The 21,011-nt window shown below is 39.8% G+C and overlaps 1 protein-coding gene and 1 long non-coding RNA gene across 5 annotated transcripts in view; one reads left to right on the top strand and one right to left on the bottom strand.

Annotated features, from left to right (window-relative positions):
- LOC118172837 overlaps nucleotides 1-21,011 on the top strand; it is a 30,772-nt gene that overhangs the window by 3,099 nt on the left and 6,662 nt on the right. Inside the window, exon 3 of the long non-coding RNA XR_004753877.1 lies at nucleotides 1,808-1,950. This is a non-coding gene — a long non-coding RNA (uncharacterized LOC118172837). The remainder of the gene's footprint in view (nucleotides 1-1,807; nucleotides 1,951-21,011) is intronic.
- VEZT (vezatin, adherens junctions transmembrane protein) overlaps nucleotides 11,670-21,011 on the bottom strand; it is a 63,692-nt gene continuing 54,350 nt past the window's right edge. For 2 of the 4 annotated variants that reach the window (XM_035336992.1, XM_035336983.1), the window contains exons 11-12: nucleotides 19,823-20,030; nucleotides 11,670-16,014 (exon numbers count right to left, since the gene is read on the bottom strand). In XM_035336992.1, the coding sequence (XP_035192883.1) occupies nucleotides 15,407-16,014; nucleotides 19,823-20,030 (816 nt within the window). In that variant the 3' untranslated portion in view covers nucleotides 11,670-15,406. The other 2 variants (XM_035337005.1, XM_035337001.1) reach the window with 1 other exon arrangement.

Genomic DNA, 21,011 nt, shown 5'->3' on the forward strand with positions numbered 1-21,011 from the left:
ATGAAACACACTCTGTTCATTCCTTCTGGATCTCCCACGAATGCAGGTAAATAGAGCTCTTCGTAATAATTAGACAAGCTACGGGACTCAAAGAAAAATGTTTCAGTTGTGTAAAACAATAAGAACTTTTTCCCGTAGAACAGAAAAATGTTTGATAAAAATGTTTGTTTCTCTATTACGCACACACAAAAGTGATGTTCTATGTTATGTTCATTACTGGTTACGTTATGGATGAACACATATTGGTGTGATGAAGACAATTCAGTGGTCCTCTGGATTTCCTTCAAGCCAGTCTGTTGTATTGGCTTGAATGTGCATTACCCTGAAGTCTTCAGAGAGTCTTGACTTGGAGTCCTGAGTACTGAGCACTTCCATGGGCTGAGCCAGATGTTTCCAGTTGTGTGACACTGGGAACATCCCACTACACAAGCAGCTTTGGACTGTACGTTAGCTTAAAAGATTTTTACCATTTTAAATTTGGTGAAGCCAATTTTCACTTAAACAAAGGCTCCTTTACACTGCCAGAACATTGACACAGGCCTTCATGTCAGCGAGAATCTGGCTCAGCTATGTCAATGGTCAATGTTTCTTTACTGATTGAGAAAAGGCTGACAATGCTCTCACCTCTGTTCAGTTTATATATAAAACCTTGGCAGGCTTTTCTTCAAGCCTTAATTTTGAGACCATCCGCGTGGATGTTCCACACCTTCCACATCTGTGAGAAACAGTCTTTGCAACATGTTGAAAAAGCATTTGTCTTTTCTGGAACAGGCTCTAGTAGTTTTGAGTATGGGGACAAAAACCAAAGGTACAACCCCCCCAAAAAAATCCCAAACCAACAGAAACACTATAAATCCAGAAGGCTTTCTCCTTGTAGTTTTTGTGATCTTGCTGCAAATGCATCATAAATCTGAGTTGCTCAAGAATTGTAAGTTCCAGCACAAAACCAAATTTGACTTTTAACATTATTTGATTGAGAATACCATGATAAGGTAATCTTCTGCAAATGCCATCTGCATAAAACAGGCAAATGAACGAGGTGTTAAGAAATATACCTCACAATCAAAAATAAGTTCAAAACTGGAAATACAATTAAAAAATGGTTCTAGATTTTTATGAACAGCTCTGAAGCAGCTTTAGTCTATTTTACTTTTCCAGGGAGAGAAAAATGCTGAATTTTCAGATTTTGCCCATGTTTTCAACCCTTATGGCTTTGAACATCAGGCCTTGTTAGTTCCTGTAGGTTTAAGATCTCTTATCCAGGGATATTGCTCATCTTCCTTCTCTAAAAACCTGTTTCTACATGAGATTTAGTATTTATAGTAAGACAATTCAATGCTATTTGTAAAAGTTTAGAAGTATAACACTCTGTTTCTACTCCTCCTTACAGTGTTGGGGAAGGAGTTAATATGTGGAGGGAAAAAAAGTGCATTTTTCCTGTGCCTAGATTATTTGTCTGTTTTCATCTTCAACTAGGTCATGTTGGACATCATGTTGGACAGAGTGGATGGTGCTAGGTTTTGGTAGTCCACGGAGCAGTAAGCAAAACGTTGAGGTATACACTCCAGTTATGAGGGTCAGTGTTTTGAAAACTTTGAAGGACAGGAAAGTTTTTTTAATTTCTTAAATGAAACTGAAGATTTTATTTAACAAAGCAATTAATGAAAGGTGAAAGCTGTATGCCATAAAGCTGTTAGTCAGGCCTGCTAATAACTTGTTTGTTTGTTCCTCAATCTATCATCTTCATTTAGAATAAGAGATTGCTCTTGCCAATTTTTTCTGCATTTTTTCTTCTCTTCTTTGACAGGTGTACATTCAAGGGAAGCTACTCTTTGCCAATTATATTTTCAATGGGTACAGCAAGTCAACTAAAGACCTTCAAAAATAAATAGCTATGACAAGAAGTGATTATCGCGTGGGTTACTGTCTGCCAGATGATTTCAGGTTCAGGTATTTTACTTTCCATCATCATGGTTTTTAATCACTTTATTCTGAGACCTTTGGCATCTTTGTTCAGTATCTTGACTATAAAGCGCTGTAACCAAAGTAGCAAGTGCAGCAGTTTCAATATCAAAGCAGTTGCACCTTTTTGGTGCGTTTACAAGTTCTCCATCTTCTGTACTCCCTACTGTCCCATTCCACGATTAGGACTGTTCAACACCACCTGCTGAGCTACAGAATCATTTTGAGCCGATCCTGACAGTTACCGGCAAAACCAAAATGCGCTAACAAAGGCGAGGGTCCTTGGCACATTCCCCATTCCTTTTGTACTGTTTGACAGACTTTGTTGTTTTAGGGGCTGTTATATTTACTTTTTGAGGTGATCCAAAAAAATTAAATTGCAATTAAAATTAATTACTTTAGTCAGGTGTCTTCTTCATTTAATTAATAGTTGCAGGGAAGCTGTCGAAGCATAACCTGGAGAAATAGCAGCAGAGGGTTAAATACTTCACATCTGCATCCTGAGCATATAGCTCAGGGAGGGAGCACTCCCAGGAACTAAAGCATATGCTGCAGCAGTTAGCTGTCTTGTAGAAGTTCCCAAAGAAGAAACAAAGACAGGGGCAGAAAGGAGAAATAAGTGCAACTTCTGCAATATAGCTACTACAGAGCTTGTGGGAGCCATACCATTATTCATATTTTAGTGGTGCTGCAAACCAGTAATCAAACCTGAACTTCAGAGTGCCTGATTTGATTTAACCAATATCTCTTATAGGTGTGATGCTGCTGATCTATTAAACTCCTGTTAATAACTGAGAAGCAGTTGACAGGATCGATAGCAAAGAGGAACACATGACATACTCCAAAGTGAAGTGTGCAGTCTTTTACTGAGTTGCTTCTAGCTAGCTTTGACAGGTCACGGAAAGTCTGTGCCTTTCCTGCTTTTCTTTTTGACTTAACAAAACAATGCATCGCCTAGAAAACAGCACATGCAATACAGTCCATTCTTCTCCGAGGAAAGCTCGTCACTTCACACGTACACAAAACAATTACTGGTGTTGTAGAGAAAACAGGGCTTAAAAATGGCAGGTAAATGACAGCAGCATTTTCAAACACGGTAATTACTGGCATGCTGTGGTTTCCCTCAAAGTCAGTGATAAGCCTTCTTGATTGCACTCAGGACAGATTAGCTTTAGGCTGGGTGTTTTTGCAAATGCTCCTCTGACTGGAAGTGCTGCACTGCCATCTGCACTTTCAAGTGCACGTTCTTGTCTACACTAGAATTTTCTAAACATTTCCCACTGTGGCATCATCCTTAAATTTAGCTTTACAAGGGAAGGTATGTGGTCACATGATAGGCATTTGTCTAGCCTACAACTAAATATAACTGATGTCACAGGTAGCCTGCGAGGCAGGAGGGTTATTCTGCATGCATGTTTCTGCTCCTTGATACTGGGACAAGAAATCCTTAAATGCTACCACCGAGACATTCCACAAGGTTCTTTTGTGCACAGGCTGGGAACACGCGAGCAGGTGCAACTGGGGGCACAAAGACACCTCGCCTAATGAAGGAGAGGGTGATGAAGAGCCGGAGAGAAAACCAAGGCTAGGTGACATTGCTATTTCCATATACGCTACTGTAATTACGTGGGTGGTGTTAAAGAGGTGGTTAATTTCTTCCTTAAATCAGTGTCTAATTACAGACCAAACAGTAGGTTCTCCAAGAACGGATACTCGCTGTATTTTCTCTTGTGCCAGCCAATCTCCCAACCTCAAAAATTGCCAGATACCCAACAGATAGGTGTATGTGCATGTTCTGTTCACTCTATTTCCATAACCTGGGACCACTGTCATGGACCTGTGAACTCCTTCCTCCTCCATACCACGCCATGAATTCATTAATATGGAGAGTAGGGTTGCAGGCCAAGGAAGATCCTGCACTGCTAAATGGGGATTATTAGCAGTAAAGCTTTGAAGGTTTTGCTTTTCACTGGGGGGATAAACAAAGCACTGTCATTTCTCTATTCTGTTCATGGAGTGATTTCTAGGGGAACAGCATTTTCCTGCTTGCAAAATAGCTTTTTCCCTAATGGAAGTAAGCAAACAGGTCCTGCCATGGCCTTCTTCATTTTTTCCTCCTCACCCACCTGGATGATGAGTTAAGCATGGAGACAGCATAGAGAACTGACTGCCGTCAGTTGAAGGCCCCAATCCCAGAGAAAAAGTACCTTTAGATTCCCTTTCCAATCTCTCCTCAAAGCTTGCTTCGCTCAAGAAGACCATTGGTTTCTTAGCATGTACCAGCAGAAACCACCACCAATGGGACTCACAGACTTCATCTTTTGTGCGTGTGTGTCTACATCTACACATTTTTGTGTATTGTTCATTTGTTTATCCTGTGGGTATCCCATTATAGACCTCTTCTTCACTATCTTATAAAAGTGTGGACTATGCGGCAAAGCTACCCTAGGAAAGCTTAATATAGGAGACTCTCACTAGCAGTATAACTGATGACATGTTGGGATCAGTGGGACAACATAAAGAGATCTGAAAGACTGGCTTTTTAAAACTGGTCTGTCTCCATCTCAGCCCAACCCACTACAGGAGACCAGGTTAGCTGGTACAGTATGAACATTGCCAATATGAAGCAGCACAGAAGGATGAGAAGAACAGGTTTTAATGAGCGAAAGGAGAAATACAGAGATACAGCTGATACAAAAAAGTACACAATGTAACACAAGTGTCTAATAAATTAGCAGAGAACTTGAGAACAGGAAGAAAGGTTCAGATGGCTGAAGAAAGAGGCTTGCTCAAAAAGATACAATCTTAAGTCTTCATAGATATATATACATTCTTGGCAGTATAGGAAACGTACAGTTCTTACATAGAAAATATTGACTGTCTGAAGTGGTCGTATCAATTCCTGAAGAATATTTGCATATGGTACATTATGAAGAATACACACAGGCAATTTAGCATTCAAAAGGTCTCCAGGTAAAGAAAAACATTATGGACCCCTCTTGGTTGACAGGCTTCTTCTAACAGCAGCAATTGGATCTGTTCAGTATCCCATAAGAAAAACCAACCAACCAACCAGGAAACAGCAAAGAATAAGCAAGATCTTTTGTACTACACAAAAAAACGACGCACCAATTAGGCAGCAAGATTCAGTACTTAAGAATAAATACCCTGGCCTCACCAAGCTTCCCCTTGCCTTTCCAGATCAAATAATTTCCTTTCTTCCCCAGTCATCTCTGTGCATTCCTTCCTGGGGACATGGATTAGGTGGGAGTGAGTCCTACCTAAGTGAGAAGAGTGGTCAACAGCTGCCAACCTCAGAGCCAATGCAGGGAAAGTGTGCAGGAAGGGATGCGCATCGGCCACAGCTCCTAACACCAGCAGAAAGTAGCATTTGTTCTGATAATAAAGCCTAAGCATTATGAGGGAGCCACAAAGCTTCAGCTAAAAGGAGCCAGTCTGTTGCCACTATTTTGGCACTCCTGAAGCATACAGAAGTCTGTTTCTTAAGAATCATACAGATAGATGAGAAAATGTAACTCGTGCAGAGCATCTAAGCCCAGTTCCTAGGTTAAAGATCTACCTGCTACTCTCCTCCTAAAGCCCCACCTACCTGGCCACTTACGTGATGCTGAGAAGGATTTTGGTAATAGCTGCCACATGGTTGCACAGCATACAGGTCTCTGAGAGATTATGGGAAGGCGCGGCTGGAAGCATACGACACAAAGAAAAACATTCTTTCTTCCGTCAGCACTTAGACAGATGAGGATAACCAGCGTTCATTACTAAAGTGCTTACACTAACGAGCCAGCAAAACATACTGCAGAAACTATTGCCAAGATTGCTTAAAATTAATTTCATCTTCAGGATGAAAGTGGAATTATAAAGGAACTTCTGCATAAAAGATCAAACAGCAATGCTGATACCACATTTATGCATCCCTGTAAAAGCATCCACTCTTCCATTCAATCATTACTAATCAAAGGATGGATAAACTATGCTCATGCCACCTAGACAGCTGTCAGGGATAAAGGGTAAGGAGAAAAAGTCATACATGCAATAGGAAGGCAGGCTTTTGTTACAGATGCTGAAGAACTAATAGCAACCAAAATTACTTTCAAAATTATTAGCATTACAGTTGAGAAAATGACTCCTGGAATTGGGGAAATTTAGCCAAAAAAAAAAAAAAAAAAAGCTTAGAAATAATCACAGTGGCGCATATCATCAAATGTTTATAAAAAGACTTTAGGTCCTCCTTCATATCTGTGGGAAAAAGGAAGGAGATAAAATGGGAAAGTAAGAATGAGAAACCAAAAATTTGGGAAGATATCGCAGGCAAGAAACCCTCTGGCAACGAGAGGGCAGGAGCCCAGGAACACAGGTGGATCATGTCTTCCAGCTCAACACGCACACCTCCAACCCAGAACTTTAATTCTTGGAGCCTTGACACGGATGGACAGGCCCTGGGCTTCATACCTGCTTTAAAGTCCTGCTGATCTAAACCCACTTGAGGCCAATTTAATCAACGCTGTGCTTAAGCAGTGTCAGCATCTGGCAGGTTCGGTGCGAGGAGGCTCCAGTGGAGCCAACACATGGGTTTTCAGCGCAGCCTAAGGAAAGAGGCTGACATCATACGCAGCTTAAAATAAGAAATATGGAGATTGATTTACATGCAGCTTGAAACACCAGCCCAGCAGGACTCAGGCTTTCTGTGGAAATGACATGTAGATAAAACATAGCTCTTTTTTACAGCTGCTGAAGACTACTCGTCTGCTGAATGTTTCCGGTCTCCACACTGCAGAGGAATCGTAGATCCTTCCCAGCATCTGAACTGCAGAGCCTATCACGTGTGGTTCCCCTCTGTAGCCCTGCCAGAGGGCTCTCGCTGCAGTCTGTTCTTTTAAACGTTTCCTCTTATATTTTAGCTTTCATTTATTATCTAATTAAACAGCAGCTTAGCAAGATTATTTTATTTCTCCGTGGTTTCTTGGGCAATCTGGTGTGCCCTTAGGTCCTACTTTGGGACACGTTACGATTTAGCAGGCAGGAAATGTTGAGGAACATGTATTTGCTTACACGTTTAAGACAGGGCAGAGGGGCATACAGGCACACAGGCACTCACAGCAGCTCAGGCACAAAGCCTTGGTAAGAGAAAACACAGTGAAGTAGCTTTTCTACCTAAGGGTATAAAATCAGTGTGCATTTCAAGTAACTCCATGCAGCCTACGTAGTAGAGCAGAATTAATTTTTTACCATTAGATAGCAAGAATTAAGTCTTTGCCTATTTTCTGATTAACTGAAAAGTTTGATTTGAGAAAAATAAGACTTCTTTGCTAGACAAGGCTTTCAATGTGGTAGCTGGCAATGCGCATGTACAGTATGAAGTATGTGCATATATATATATAAACGCAACTTCTCCCTGAAGTTGAGGAACAATCCATTAATGCTGCTAAACAAACATTCAAAATGGTTTGCTTCAGAGATTTAGTAGCAATTGTGTTTTGAAAACACACGTTTTCTGACAGTGGGAAAGGTTTAAGCACAACTGCCAGATCCCCAGGCTTCCAGAGCTCCGGGCCAGGCAGCTGTGGATCCGAGGCGGGCGCATTGGTGCAGCGGCTATAAGGCAGGTTTTCAGCCCTTCCTGCAGCAAGAAGCAAGCTTATTTAGGAGAATGCAGACTCAGCCTTAACTGTGCTGCCTTCCTGTTGGAAGGAACAAGTGAACCTCATGTACTGAAGAACACACGTTTAAGGGTCAGGCTTGCTGGGTAGATGTTACCGTCTTATGGTCACTGAGGAGTGCTCACTGGACGTGAATGCTCTGACATCCAGAAAGGAAGAGGAAGCCAGGTTGAAATGCAGGTGAAGCTCCCTGGAAGGAAAGTCAGGACGGACAAGTTACCAGCCCCAAGAATCCTGTTTATGAGCTTATGGCTAGGAACACACATCAGTGCTTGCCATTTCAGGTTTAGGCAGTGGGTTCAGAAACAAAGGCAGAAAGCGGCCAAGTTCCTACAAAGTTGGTGGCAGGATGCTGGAGGAGAGCTGAAGACTGCTAAGAGGGAAGAGAGACTGCTGGAGGAAAGCAAAGACCTAGCTACAACCAGAGCTGTGCAAGATGCCTGCAGGGTCATCAGTCCCAGCTCAGCCCCGAGCCAGCCATCTCAGAACAACTCTTGCCAGAGGTGGTCAAAGCAGAAGAGTTTCTCTGACCCTTGCCAGCCCAGGCCCCACGCCTTGTGGCGTGGTGACTAATGCTCGTGCTTCTGTTAGGAACGTGTGACCTGGTGCATTACAGGGTCACAACCTGGGTGAGAAACTGGAAAAAACAAACCAAACCAAAACACCACTGGTTTGTGTGGCCTGTGAAGAAAGCTGAGAAGGAAAAAAAATGTCTGGAATTGCATGACACGGGTGCCTCAGTAGAGCAAGACAGAGACAATAAGGCCAAAATGCTTTTGAGCCTGCCTGCTCCTGTACAGGTTTCACTTAGCACTGTTGTGTGGTGTCTGCAGGTCTCTACGAGCCTTGCAGACCTGAGCACACAGGCACACGCAGGCTGTGAACACTCACATCGGGATGCTAAAAGCCTCGAGCACAGCTTCATACCGAGCTGCACAGCAACACACAGCACAACCTCGTTTGCGTTTGGCCACCTGTGGCTTTGGGTGAAAGATCCTAAGGACAATTCATAGACTTCTGGCTGTTATCCCATATTACATTTAAAGCCTTTTATTATTATTATTTTTAGAAACACACACCAAACATAAACAGCCCTCTTTTATAGTGCTTGTATTGGGATCAAATGCATAACTGTTTGTAATGACTACTGAAGACTGATACTAGGCACTGACTTTTTTATTTACATAGGAATGGACCTCTTTTCAATAGCACAAACTCATGGAAAGCATTGGTCACTCTCTACTTGGAAATTCAAGATTATTTTCATTTTTCATCCACGCAGCCGAAGGAGGCCAGGAAGCAGTCTTTAAATATTAAGATTTGTGCACAGGTCGAGCCAACTAACGACAATTATTTTGGGACCTTGTACTAAAATCGCAATTATTACTACAACACAGCCTGGTGTTTTTCAGCAAGACAGAGTTACTTACAACAGCCAATACACACTGAAAATGTGTTGCCATGCATTATTATTTCTGTTTTGATTGTAGTACTGCCCATTTTGGCATCCATCTTCTGACTCAGTTCTCACCTGGGAAAGCCAGGACACGTTTCTGGATCTCGGCATTCCGATGCTGAAGATACAGAAGATCCAAGCTGCGTTACAAACACACCACAGAAATTTGGTGTATTTTAAAATCTGAAACTCTTATGAATGGTGATACAGGGAAAGGACTGTGGGCGACTTTTTTGCCAGAAAGGTAAAAATAGTAAGAAAAAAAAAAAAAGAAGGAAGGAAAAGACATGCATGATAGTTTTAATTTTACTGAATTTTACTGGCAGTATAACAGTCCTTAGAGGCTGTATTGGGTATGACACAACACGTCTTGGGCAGCCTAGGTCTGAAGAACAACACAGTCAAAATGAGTGAGGGAACTAATGAGTGGCACCAGTCTCAATCAACAGAAAATATGGAGGTGGAGCGACATATGGAGTTTATCCCACTTCAGTATAGACACTAATGATGTAATTTAGAGCGTGTAAACATTAATTTGAACTGATTTAAGTTCAAGCTATGGCATTCCTCCTCATTGCCAAGGCATGTATTCCCTCCTGCTCCCCTGAGATGCTACCAGTGATCTTTCAACAACACCATCAATTAGCTGAGGGAGCCAGCCCAGATGAAAATTAAAGCAGTGGCACATTTTCAGCCAGATCAAGGTCCGAAATCACTGAGTTGTTGTAAAAGCCAGCCTGAAGGAGGCACAGACGTCACAGGCATGGCAGGACCATGGCAGCCTGGACCTAGATTGGTTTAAACTGCTACAGAACTGCATCCCCTAAAGCAGACTGTCTGTGAGGCCTATAAGATTGAAGTCTAAGAACATATAAAGGTCAAAATATGCTGACTGTGTAAAAGTATTCAAGTTTTGGTCCTATTCAACCCATTTAAAATAAGCTACTTTGTAACTGAGAAACAACCCTTTTTTTTTTTTTTTCCTACTAAATAGTAATTACTTCTTTGTAATCCTGTGATGATTTCAGAAAGTGTAAAATGGGCTAAGAGAGCATTCAGGCTGTTGGATCTAATTTTATTCTGACAAACCTGCCAAAAACTTTAAGAGATGGCAGTGTGACAGGCAGGCAGTCTATCTAAAACAGTTACATACTGGGTATCTGTAGCTCAAACCGTACTCCTTTATCTGTTTACCAAGATTTTTTTTTACCCTTACCTATGACCATGTCTCGTCATCACAGTTCCAGTACCACTACCACTTATCTGATTACTGTACAAATTTCCAAGTTGAATCAAAGTGTATTTTTTGGCATTTAAAAATCAAGGTGATGAAATAAAAGCATACAGATGAAGGAATTAAATATCAGGAGAATATGAATAAAGCACACCTCCAAGCACTTTCAAAGTGAGTCACAGAAGCCTTCAGTTTGACCTCTGATATCCATATATCCACTGCCATGTTTCTCGTGTGATAATCTATTTCATGATACATGCTTACTCATCAGAGATGAGAACAGCTATGAGAAGTCAAGCTGAAATTTAAAGAAGTGTTGTTTGGCATCTTTAGTTTGTGTTAGACGGGGTAGAAGCTGTTGGAAGATCATTTTGATTTAACAACTTCTTATTTTGTTAGCAAAGAAAAACATTTTGGAACTGAATTCTGGTGACAGCGAATAAATACTTCTCCATCAGACCAAGTATTTTCATTTTTCATTGTAGTAGCTAGGGGTAAAAGATCTGAAAAGGCTTTGTTCCTAGATGGACTCAGAAATAGTTTAACTGTTGATTTATGGGGGTTGATTATTGCTCCATACTCAGCACTGCTGATGTTACACCTGGAGTACTGCAGCACACTTTGGGCATTATACTTCATAACACCGGACATATTTCTAAGGAAAGCAACCAAAAGGTGGAAAACATGACTTCTGTGGATGAGCTGGCAGAAGTGGGCTTGCTTGGTAAAAAAAAAAAAAAAAAAGAGAGAGAGCAGAAAGAAATAAATAAACAATATTGACAAATCTTCTGGTTTGTAAAAAAAAAACTGCAACAAAGATGGGCACATACTGGCATTGGAAGTACTAACAATCAACCAAACACGAGACTGAACACATTTGTGGAAGAGGGTTCCACCACGTTAAGCTGACAGCTACCATCATTGGCTCAAGAAGTCCCTGAGACACAAGATGTAGGGAATTAGCTCATCATTACATGAGCTGCCTTCTCCTGCTCCTCCCTCAGCATCTATTAGCTACTGTCACAGACAAGATCCCAGAATAGTCCAACCCTTTTACTGACCAAGTGCCTTTCTCACACTGTCCTCTTTTCTGTTTAGCCTGTCATCTGAAAAAGTGTTAATTCTAAATAGTAGTTAACCGTGGGAATAAGCCACTTGCAGAGCAACAGCAGCCCTTCACCAAACAAATCAAAAGAAGACAGACAGTTTAGTATACTTGAGCCTTTGTTTCTGTTTAGAAAAGAGATAAAAAAAAAAGAAAGGTAGACAAACAGATTACAAAGTTCAGTATAGGCCAGCAGTTCTACATACTCCACCACCTAGATTTCTTTTTTCTTTTTTTTAAACTGGCGGAGAGATTAAGAAGACAATTGCAAATTCTGCTGTCCAGATGCACATAAAATTTCCAATGCTGTAAACAATCAGCCTGGTCACACAAATGTGCTCAGGGCTGAGTCTGAAACCTCAGTAAAATCGGCTGCTCTACCAAATTTCATCCTGTATTTTTATAACGAACTGCAAGATTTGGTGATCTCTAGTAACCCTGTCAGGAGTCAGCTGCCTCACGACTGAAACCAATAGCCAAAGCCCTCATGTTTGCTGATCCTGCTTACAACTGACACAGGCACACTCGACTCCACTTGAAAGATTCAGTGTTGTCTGTAATATTCAATATATGCTTCCATTACACCAGTGCTACATTTCCGTCATGAAGACATAGACTAATAAAAGGAACAATTAATGTCTTTGTATCATAGATCTCTGTCCTTGTTTAAGCCTTTGCCTACCTGTATCTGTAGCTGTAAAACCACGCGACACAGAAGATGTAGTGCTAGATTGCAATCCAACTGAAGAAGCAAATACTGTCTTTGGAGAACCTTCCAGGCAGGTAGGAGAAAAATAAATTACTTAACCCTGTATAGTTACTTATTTCTTTACAAATTCACAGAGCTGCTCATCAGAAATGGAATATGCAGTTTTTATTAGCTCCGCTCTTTGCTCTTGTGAGGAACTCTGGATTATAAGACTGTTTATATATAGATAGAACCTGGTGATTAAAGGAAGACATGCTTTGTGTGCTGTAGACTATTAGCCAAATTTTTACACAGAGAATATTAAATAAATTTAAATAAATGACCTGATAGCAGTTATATATAGATGTGATGGATGAGAGGGAGAGAGAGCAACTGAACCCAGGTGTTCACATACACAACTTCTAAGACTGCGTTAAGTAAGACCATGAAAATCAGTTAAATTGCTTGTAGAAAATCTCTTTGTTGTAGAATCAGAATTTGCTCCAAAAAGTCATACTTGATCATACCCACCTCTCATGTCAAGGCTGTAATTTCACAGTACATTGTCATTGCCAATAATGTAAATACGAGCAATCCTGAGCCTCACGTCAGCAACGCAGTATGTGCTGAAACAGCTGTTTGGAGGTAAATGCTGTAAATTGCATCATTAAAATAAGCAAGGTGAAAAATAAACACTAAAAAGGATGTGGGGTGTTTTTTTCTTTGGGCCAAGCAGACTCAGAGGTCTGATTAATACATGGCCACAAAAACTTGTGTTGACCCAGCTGATGGATGAAAACAAACAACAAATGGTGGATGGGGCTTCTTAGGCCGGTTTCATCACTGAGACCAGCACGTTACAAAAATAGGTCCCGTGTGAGCTGCCAAGGTCTGTTTTCCAGGTCTTTGGCTAAGGACTGAAGTGAAGGAATAAAGAACTAGCAACTCGTACAGAAGTTAAATCTGACACCTATTCTAATAGCAATGCAAAACATTCATGCAACTACTGATATTATCCAAAACTGTGAAGAGAGATATAACTCATATCCTAAACCTGATGATGTTCCCAAGTTGGTATCATAGCCATCTACATTGTAAACTAAGATTTGGATCCTGCTGGAAAAGTTTAGATGAAAGAAGTATCAGTGTGGGGATACACAATATCAGATCATGAGATGTTGGTGGGTGAGCTTGTGGAAAAATGGTAATGCAACAAACAGGCAGCCAGAACACTTACCTAGGAACACAAAATATGTGGGCACTTAGTGAAGAATCAAGGATCTCAAGTCAAGGATGAGGAAGACTTATTTTTCAGAAGCACGGGCAACACTTCAAATACCACTTAACCAAAACAGTTGTTCAAGCCTTGATTGTTTACCACAGAGAAAATAAAAAAATTCATCATCTTATCCTAACCTTTATGGATCTAGAGAAGTGTATATCCTACAACTAAAAGGAGGCTTAGCTTCTGAAAATACTATGAGAAGAATATTCCATGCTCCCCTCTCCCCAGACACCATCCAGTTAGCTTCCAGTCACTTACACGTAATTAAGGGCACAAATACGGTGTTACTGGTTAATGAAGGGTGTCAGAATATTCTCTTAGCCAATCCTGTCTGTCAGGGGAAAGACAGGTATTGTATTGTGAAAGAATAGCATAAATCACATACAACCTTCTCTATAAATTTATATTTGCTTATTTAGGGTTTGTGAAAAAAAAGTATACATACTTAGAGCATTCACACAAAATCACTAGTAGAAGAGAGGTTGAAAGAAAGCACACGTTTCCTGACATATGGTCAAGAGTCCCACCCTACCCTGCTGACCTTTGTTAGCTTCCCCCCATCCCAAGACAGCATCCTAGTAAAAGACATTGCTCTGAACAACTTGCTTCTCCACACCCTGTACTCTATAAAGTCAACAAGCTCGAAGAGGTAATAAATACTCTAAGTAACTGATGAGGCATTTTGTGAGTGGAAGTTTATCCAGGTCCACGTACATACAGGTCCATACAAACAGGCTGTTCTCTCACCAACAGAGGCATGAGATCTTTGTGTCATTTCGTGTATGAGGGCAAAAGGAAGAGAAGGCAGTAAAACCATTCCCAGGCTCCTCTGTGAGGTGACCATCTGCCATATCCATTTGCTGCTCCTCGTAAAACCACCTCAAAGAAAAAACTACTCGCATAACCTCATATCAAACATCCAAACTTAGGTGTCCACCAAGTTACAAGATACACCTTAGAAAAGTCTTGTTCTCTCATGGATCTTAATCACACAGGTTGTGTGACCCTTGTAATCTAAGGAAAAATGGAAGAACATTAGGGAAGAGCAAATATGCTATTAAAATACCATAGATGTCAATTTTGCTTTAAGAAAATTACTTCAGGACATAAACAAAAATGTACAAGCAATCATTATATCAAAATCAAACATTATATTAAGGTTCAATTTATAAAAGGTTAACAAATAATTAATAGCTATTTTAATAAATAGCTGTTTAATTCTCATCTATTATAAATCCAACAGATAGCTTCTACCTCTCTATAGTACTTTCTACTGATATGCTTAAAACCCTTCCTAACACGTACTACACCCTTCTAACATTAATTACAACGTTTAGGAGTCATTTATTAACCCTTCATAAAATTATCCATAAACCTTAATATGAAGCATGACCAACTTCATACTATTTCAGCCACATGCCCCAGGACACATAAAATACTAGTTCTTCCAAGTTTTTACTTAAAACTCTACATTTTAGTTGGGAGCATCGCTACCCACAGAATCACAAATGCCTGTGGTGGCTTAGCCATCTCACTGCAAACATGAGAAGTGGTAGAAGATGATCACAGGGAACAGTTCAGGTTCTTCCTTTTTTGTTGGAACTAACATATGATACCATGACAACTATACCAGAAAGCAAAAGACGGAGTCTGTTGTAATTCAATACATTGTTTTTCATTCTTTTTAGAAAAACAACAACAGCACGTTATGATACAAATAAATAAAACAGAAAATACTAAGGTAAATTCCAAAACTCACCACTAAGATCTTAAAAAGGCAGCAGCCGACTGTTTGGTGGATGCAGCCTAAATTTGTCTTACCTGCAAATTTTCAATATACTTAGAAGTCCCATTTAGTGTATCAGACTTAGGGAACAAAACATATTACATTTAGGTCTCCAATTGTTTTTTCCACCCAGTAATTTAATCTTCAAACTCCCACCTTATATTTATTTTTCTACCAAATTGCCTGCTGTTGGTTTAACACAGTTCAGCTCAGACTTTTACTTTTCCTTCACTTTCAGAGCCTCTACCTTCATTCTCAAAATCTTCCACAAGGCCTTCATGCTCTTGCCTCTTCTCTTCCTCCTTTTCCTCCTCCTCCTCCTCCTCCTCCTCCTCCTCATCATCATCTCCAAAAGTCTGTTCTTGCATTGTAGTAAAAGTGAAAGACCTGGCAGCAACTTGTGCAGCCAGACCAGATGTGAAGTTAAAATCTGTTGATATGTGGAGCTGAGCCAGCCTATGCTTTATTTTTGAATGCAATGCATCCTTAGAAGGAGGCTGTGAAACCTCTATTACATCTGTATCGCTTGGCTTGAGATCTTCAACTTCCCCTTCATACTGATAACACATTCTTTCTTCAGCCCCTGTAGAAATACCTTCTTCACTAGTACTGTCTTTGTTTTTCTCCATCTCAGGATCTTCATACAAATATTCTGTCCTGCTTTTATCAGCAGCATTCACTTTTGGATTAGAGTCTATTTCTTCAGATTTATCACAACTTTGGCTGCAGTTCTGCTTTTCTGTATCTGAATTCATGTGTGATTCCAAATTACTTAGTAGCTTCAGCGATTCTACAGGAGACAAGGGTTTCACTGCAGCTTAAAAAGGGGAAAAAATGAATTGATAACTAAAAGCAAGCTGCTATATATAAATAATATTTGTGTTTGAAAAGGTACAAGATTGGAAGAGTCAAAATGGATTGAAAAACCAACAAAACAAAACACAACAATAACAAAAACACAAATCAAAGAAAACCTAAAATAAATCAGTGTTTTCTAATCACAGAGCTGAAATGAAATGTGATAGCTGCTTGTTGGAACTAAGCCTTAAAATTTGTGATATTAAAAGATGGCATGAAATTGATGATGTTCAAAAATGGCATCAAACACAGACGATGCATTCAACGTTAAAGTAAAAATCTACTGCACTGCATACAGATTTGAACTGTCTTTGTTTTAGACAACGGTTTACCTAATCCAATAAAGACAGCTGGTACATGAAACAGTCCTCATGTGCAATATCTGATCTCACATCACAACATACAAATACAACACGTATTCATACAGCCAGGTAAGGTGTCCTCACAAATAAAGTGTGGTTTAATTTAGCCTCTCTTGAAGTTAGTAGCAGCAGCGAGTCCCATTGCCAGCAACGGGATGCTTGCCAGGAAGTCTCTCCTCCCAGTGTTAAGGGTTAGTACAACTTGGTACAATCACTTCTTGAAGAACAGACGTCTTTCTTTTTAAGAAAACGATATAATGTCCATTTCCAAGTAACAGATTCCCTAAACTGCAGTAGCTCCATTACAGTAGCAGCACGAACATAAATGAGAGCAGCAACAGCAGATTCCCAAGTGGCATTTCCCTTTCTAATTCCATTCTGACTTTACCCCTGTAAGCAGAGATGAAAATAACTCTGGGAAATACGCAAACTTTTCACGGGAAACAAAATTTACGGTATTAGGATCTTTCCATTGCATCCTATTGCAGCAATATTTATTTTAGCTAGCTGAAGGCAGGTGCATCATTATGACCGTCACATTGATAATTATTTTCACGAGCACACTGAAAGACTGTGTCTTAGGATTTGCATTGTATTGTTTGTTTTAAAAACTCTTATACCAAAGGAGCACTGCACCAGACTCATCTCAATTATTAACAGAACAGCTTTCTCCCCTTCTTGCATAAAAAAAAATAGTAAATCAACAAAAAGCAAATACAAACAAAATCCTGGCGCTCATTTCTGCCCATTTGCTTGAAGAGGCAGGACTACACACAATAGTATTATCATTTGGGAGCAAATTTGTTGCCTACTGCCTCCAAAGAACAGTTCCAATACCAAAACTCTAGAAAGGTAGATACTTCAGGTTGGCAGCTGGGCAATTGGTTGATTAGTTAATAAACAAGGAGGGATTCACCAATTCTCAGAGTATAGCTTTCCAAATACAGAGATGAGAAAAACTGATAAAGAGTTTTGTAAGAACTGTTGCATGGAAAATAGATGGTAAACAGCTGGGTGCAACACAGCCACTGATGGAATGCAATTTTGGTTGGGGGAGAGGGGAGAAGAAAGACTAGAAGTGATTTTGCACCAGTAGAATGTTGTTTGATATTGTCTGATAAATGAAAACAAATCTCCTAGTAACTTTATGGACCTCTTCAAAGGTACCTCTGTTTGTGGGATGCCCAAGGACCAAAAATACAAGCACATTAGCACTTCAATAAATAACTGACTGCTTGGACAGTAAGCATTATTACCATGGTGCTACGCATGGGCAAATTTGCTTTAGTCTGGTGTTTCGCTAAGATTTTTTCTTCTGGAGTACAGCCTATCATCTGTTCAACTACATGCTGTCTCCTTTGGGCATATCAACTTGTTGAGAGCTGAACTTTTTTATGTAGAAACCCTCACCAGCCCAGCCCTTTCATCGATGAACCAAAAACCTTAACAAATCAAAATGGCTGTAGCCTTAGCATCTTCCGGGATCTTTTTTCGCAACAATTGCAAAGTTAAGAGAATGCATGATTTCTGGAATGTGATCATCCTGTAAAAGAATGATTTAAGAGGGTGATGGAAAAGGGTCGTATCAAAACCATCCACTGGCTTGGGCCAATGACAAGAACAGAAACCTTTCTAGTTTAATTCTTCAAGATAAAGCCAACCATCAATGTGGGAAGCACAGCTCACAGAAATGTTTCTTAAAGGAATGACCCATGTGCACAGATAAATTAATGTCTGTAGGAGAGAGATGTCAGGGTCCATCATGTCATATTTAACTGACTTGTGTTTCTTTTGAAGAAATAATGAAGAAATTCCTTAAAAACAGCAGATGTTACGTCTGCTGTCCATATCAATCTTTCAGATTAAGACATGCAGACTCTCTGAGACAAAAGGAGACAATATTAACTATTTTCACAAACTGTCCTTCCTCATATTTTCAACTTTTTTACAGTGCCGAAGAAATCTATGATTAGTCCTAAGCAGCTGAAAGAAATCACACTTTCCTCCCTCCCCCCCACAGAATCTCTAATCCTAAAACAATGTAATATTTATATGTGAAAAGGAAAGGAACCAACACGAGCCACAAAGGCTTTCAAATGAATGGTTACTCAAGATTACAGGAGTCAGCTGACTCCTCTTTCAGCTGTTACAGCTGTTCAGGTAAGCCAGTCTATTAATTTCTAGAAAGCTATGGCCACAAATGGCCTGAAGATATACTGATGTGGACAGGTATCAGCTGTTAGACTAGATAAGGAAATACCCTCTGCAAGCTCTCCTGACAAAGAACTTTCTGCAACAGTCACTAGGTATGTCAAGACTTGACCTGGAGGTAGGATTCCTTCCTTCTCCTTTCAAATGACATAAAGAGAAAAGTTGTGAAGCACATATATTTTTGTGGGTTTGATGTCAAAAGAAACAGTCTTTGTTTCTTTGGTATGGTCTGTTACTGTGTGTTCCCACTAAATTACCAAAGGATGCAATCGATGGTCTTTTTATCTGGTAAGCACTGGCAGAGGCAGTGGCTATGCTGCTGAACCTGAGGGTTGTTTTTCTTAACACAGAACATGAAAATTTTTTAGAGGGCTCTTCCTAACCTGTCTGTAAGAGGAAGGAATGAAAATGGGGAAAAGAACAGAAAAAGGAAAAAACAAACCACTACCAATTTTAAAGATAATAAATCAAGCAGCTCAAGCAGCAAAAGTAATCAAGTTGTATCCAGTCTTGTTGCTGGAACTGAAACAGGCTGTCCTATTGAGGCAAGAGAAATTCTCGTTTTCTTATCTTCGAGTTCAAGTGGATGGAGCTACCCAGCAGTCCTCAGAATTGGAAAGTGTAGTTTGGAAGAACTCTTCTTGTTAGTATTATTAAACTTTTTTTAATTATGATTATTTTTGAAAATATATTCTGCATGCTCCCTCTTCCGTGGAAACAAAAGCTCATCTTAGTCTTTTACGAGCCTTTAATAATTCAAAGTCTAGCTCTTTGCTTTAATCTATCCATTTTTGTAAGTCTGCGATAAATTCTGATAGTTTCTTTAAATCCTGAAAAATAACTTATTTATGAATCCAATTTAAAATTCATATTTACTGGAAAGCGATGAGAGAAAGTCAGTTCGTTTTGTATGGTTTATAGCCTGACAGTTCTCTTTATGCTGTGCTTAATAGCCTTAGCTCAATATTTTTGTTTGGAGCCAAGTTCACATTCCTTTGAGTTCCTTTCAATATATAGTAAAATGATTGCTACAAAGAATATAAGGGGATGAAATAAAAAACTAAGGCCACACAGCTCTACCAGATACACTGCTATCGCTGAGCACTATTTGAATTCTAACACAGTTGGAAGTTGATGGTAAACAGACACCTACCCTTTCTTAGAAAGGCATACATTTTCAAAAGCAATGCTTACCATGGTCACTGAATAGCAGCTGTTTCCATTTCTGTCTTTCTGCTTCTGAAGCTTTAAAACCCAGTACAGATTTCAATTCTTGTAACACCCTCTTAGATTCTTCTCTCTCTCGTTTTTGTCTCTCTCTCTCTTCCTGGGAAAAGCAGTCGAAAGCTTCCCTGTTATATTCATTGTCCATATCTGAATAATCAACATATGCTTCTAATTCCTGAAAAAAGAAAAAAACATATTTTTAATCTTCACATTCAGTGTAGACACTGTACTTCATGCTGACACATGGCCAAATGATCTCAACACAAGACAATTGCAGTAGAAGGATGGATCCTTGTTTGCGCAAAGCCCGTGTATCTGACACCGCTCTCAGTTACATACTGTTGGAGTAAGTCCACTCATTTAAAGTGGACTAAAAACATTACTCCAGTCACACAAGATTTTGTTTCTTACACAAGAACGACCGAGTGATATACCTTGAAAAAGGGAGTCCACGGTGACTGGTGGAAATAAGCAATTCTGAATTGTTTGTTTTGCTTTTATTTAATTCACACCATAAACAATTCTTTCTCAGTCAGGCATTACACTAATTTAACTTATACCAACCATTACCAAGGAGAAAAGCAAAATCTGCCTCCAAATTTAACTACAATGAAGAAAACTACAATATAAAGAAAAATGAACTCCATTTATGTTATGATAGACAGCTGGTGAAGTTACTAGTTCTAGATCTTTGATATGGGGAAAAAAAACCTAGAGAGAAAACAAGTGAGGTAGGCTTGATAGAAGGTGAGGGAGAGAGGGGGTGAGGGAGGGACAGAGCAGAGTATGGGTGTCGATCTGCTTGCAGAATGTATCTGTCACTCAGCTTTAGGACAGAGACAAACCTCTCTGCAGGACAGCCCAACACATTACATTACACAGAGCACATTACACGGTGGTTTCCCTGGAGCGGGGAAATGGCATGAAGCTGTTCAGCATCACAGTCTGTTCTAGGTACCCAAAAATGCGGACACTATGCAAACTGAAGACAGACTGGCTTGTTCAGAACCTTCTTCCTTGTGCTTCTGTGTCAGCTTAATAATATGCAAGTAGGAGTCAATTTTATGTGCCACCTTTCAGCAATTCACATTTTTTTATATGTTACTGCTGTCCTTTTCTCAGTTTTTTTTTTAACAATATATGTAAGAACAAGTGA

This window comes from Oxyura jamaicensis, chromosome 1 (assembly GCF_011077185.1).
Source record: "Oxyura jamaicensis isolate SHBP4307 breed ruddy duck chromosome 1, BPBGC_Ojam_1.0, whole genome shotgun sequence".
In the NCBI taxonomy this organism is placed as follows: domain Eukaryota; kingdom Metazoa; phylum Chordata; class Aves; order Anseriformes; family Anatidae; genus Oxyura; species Oxyura jamaicensis.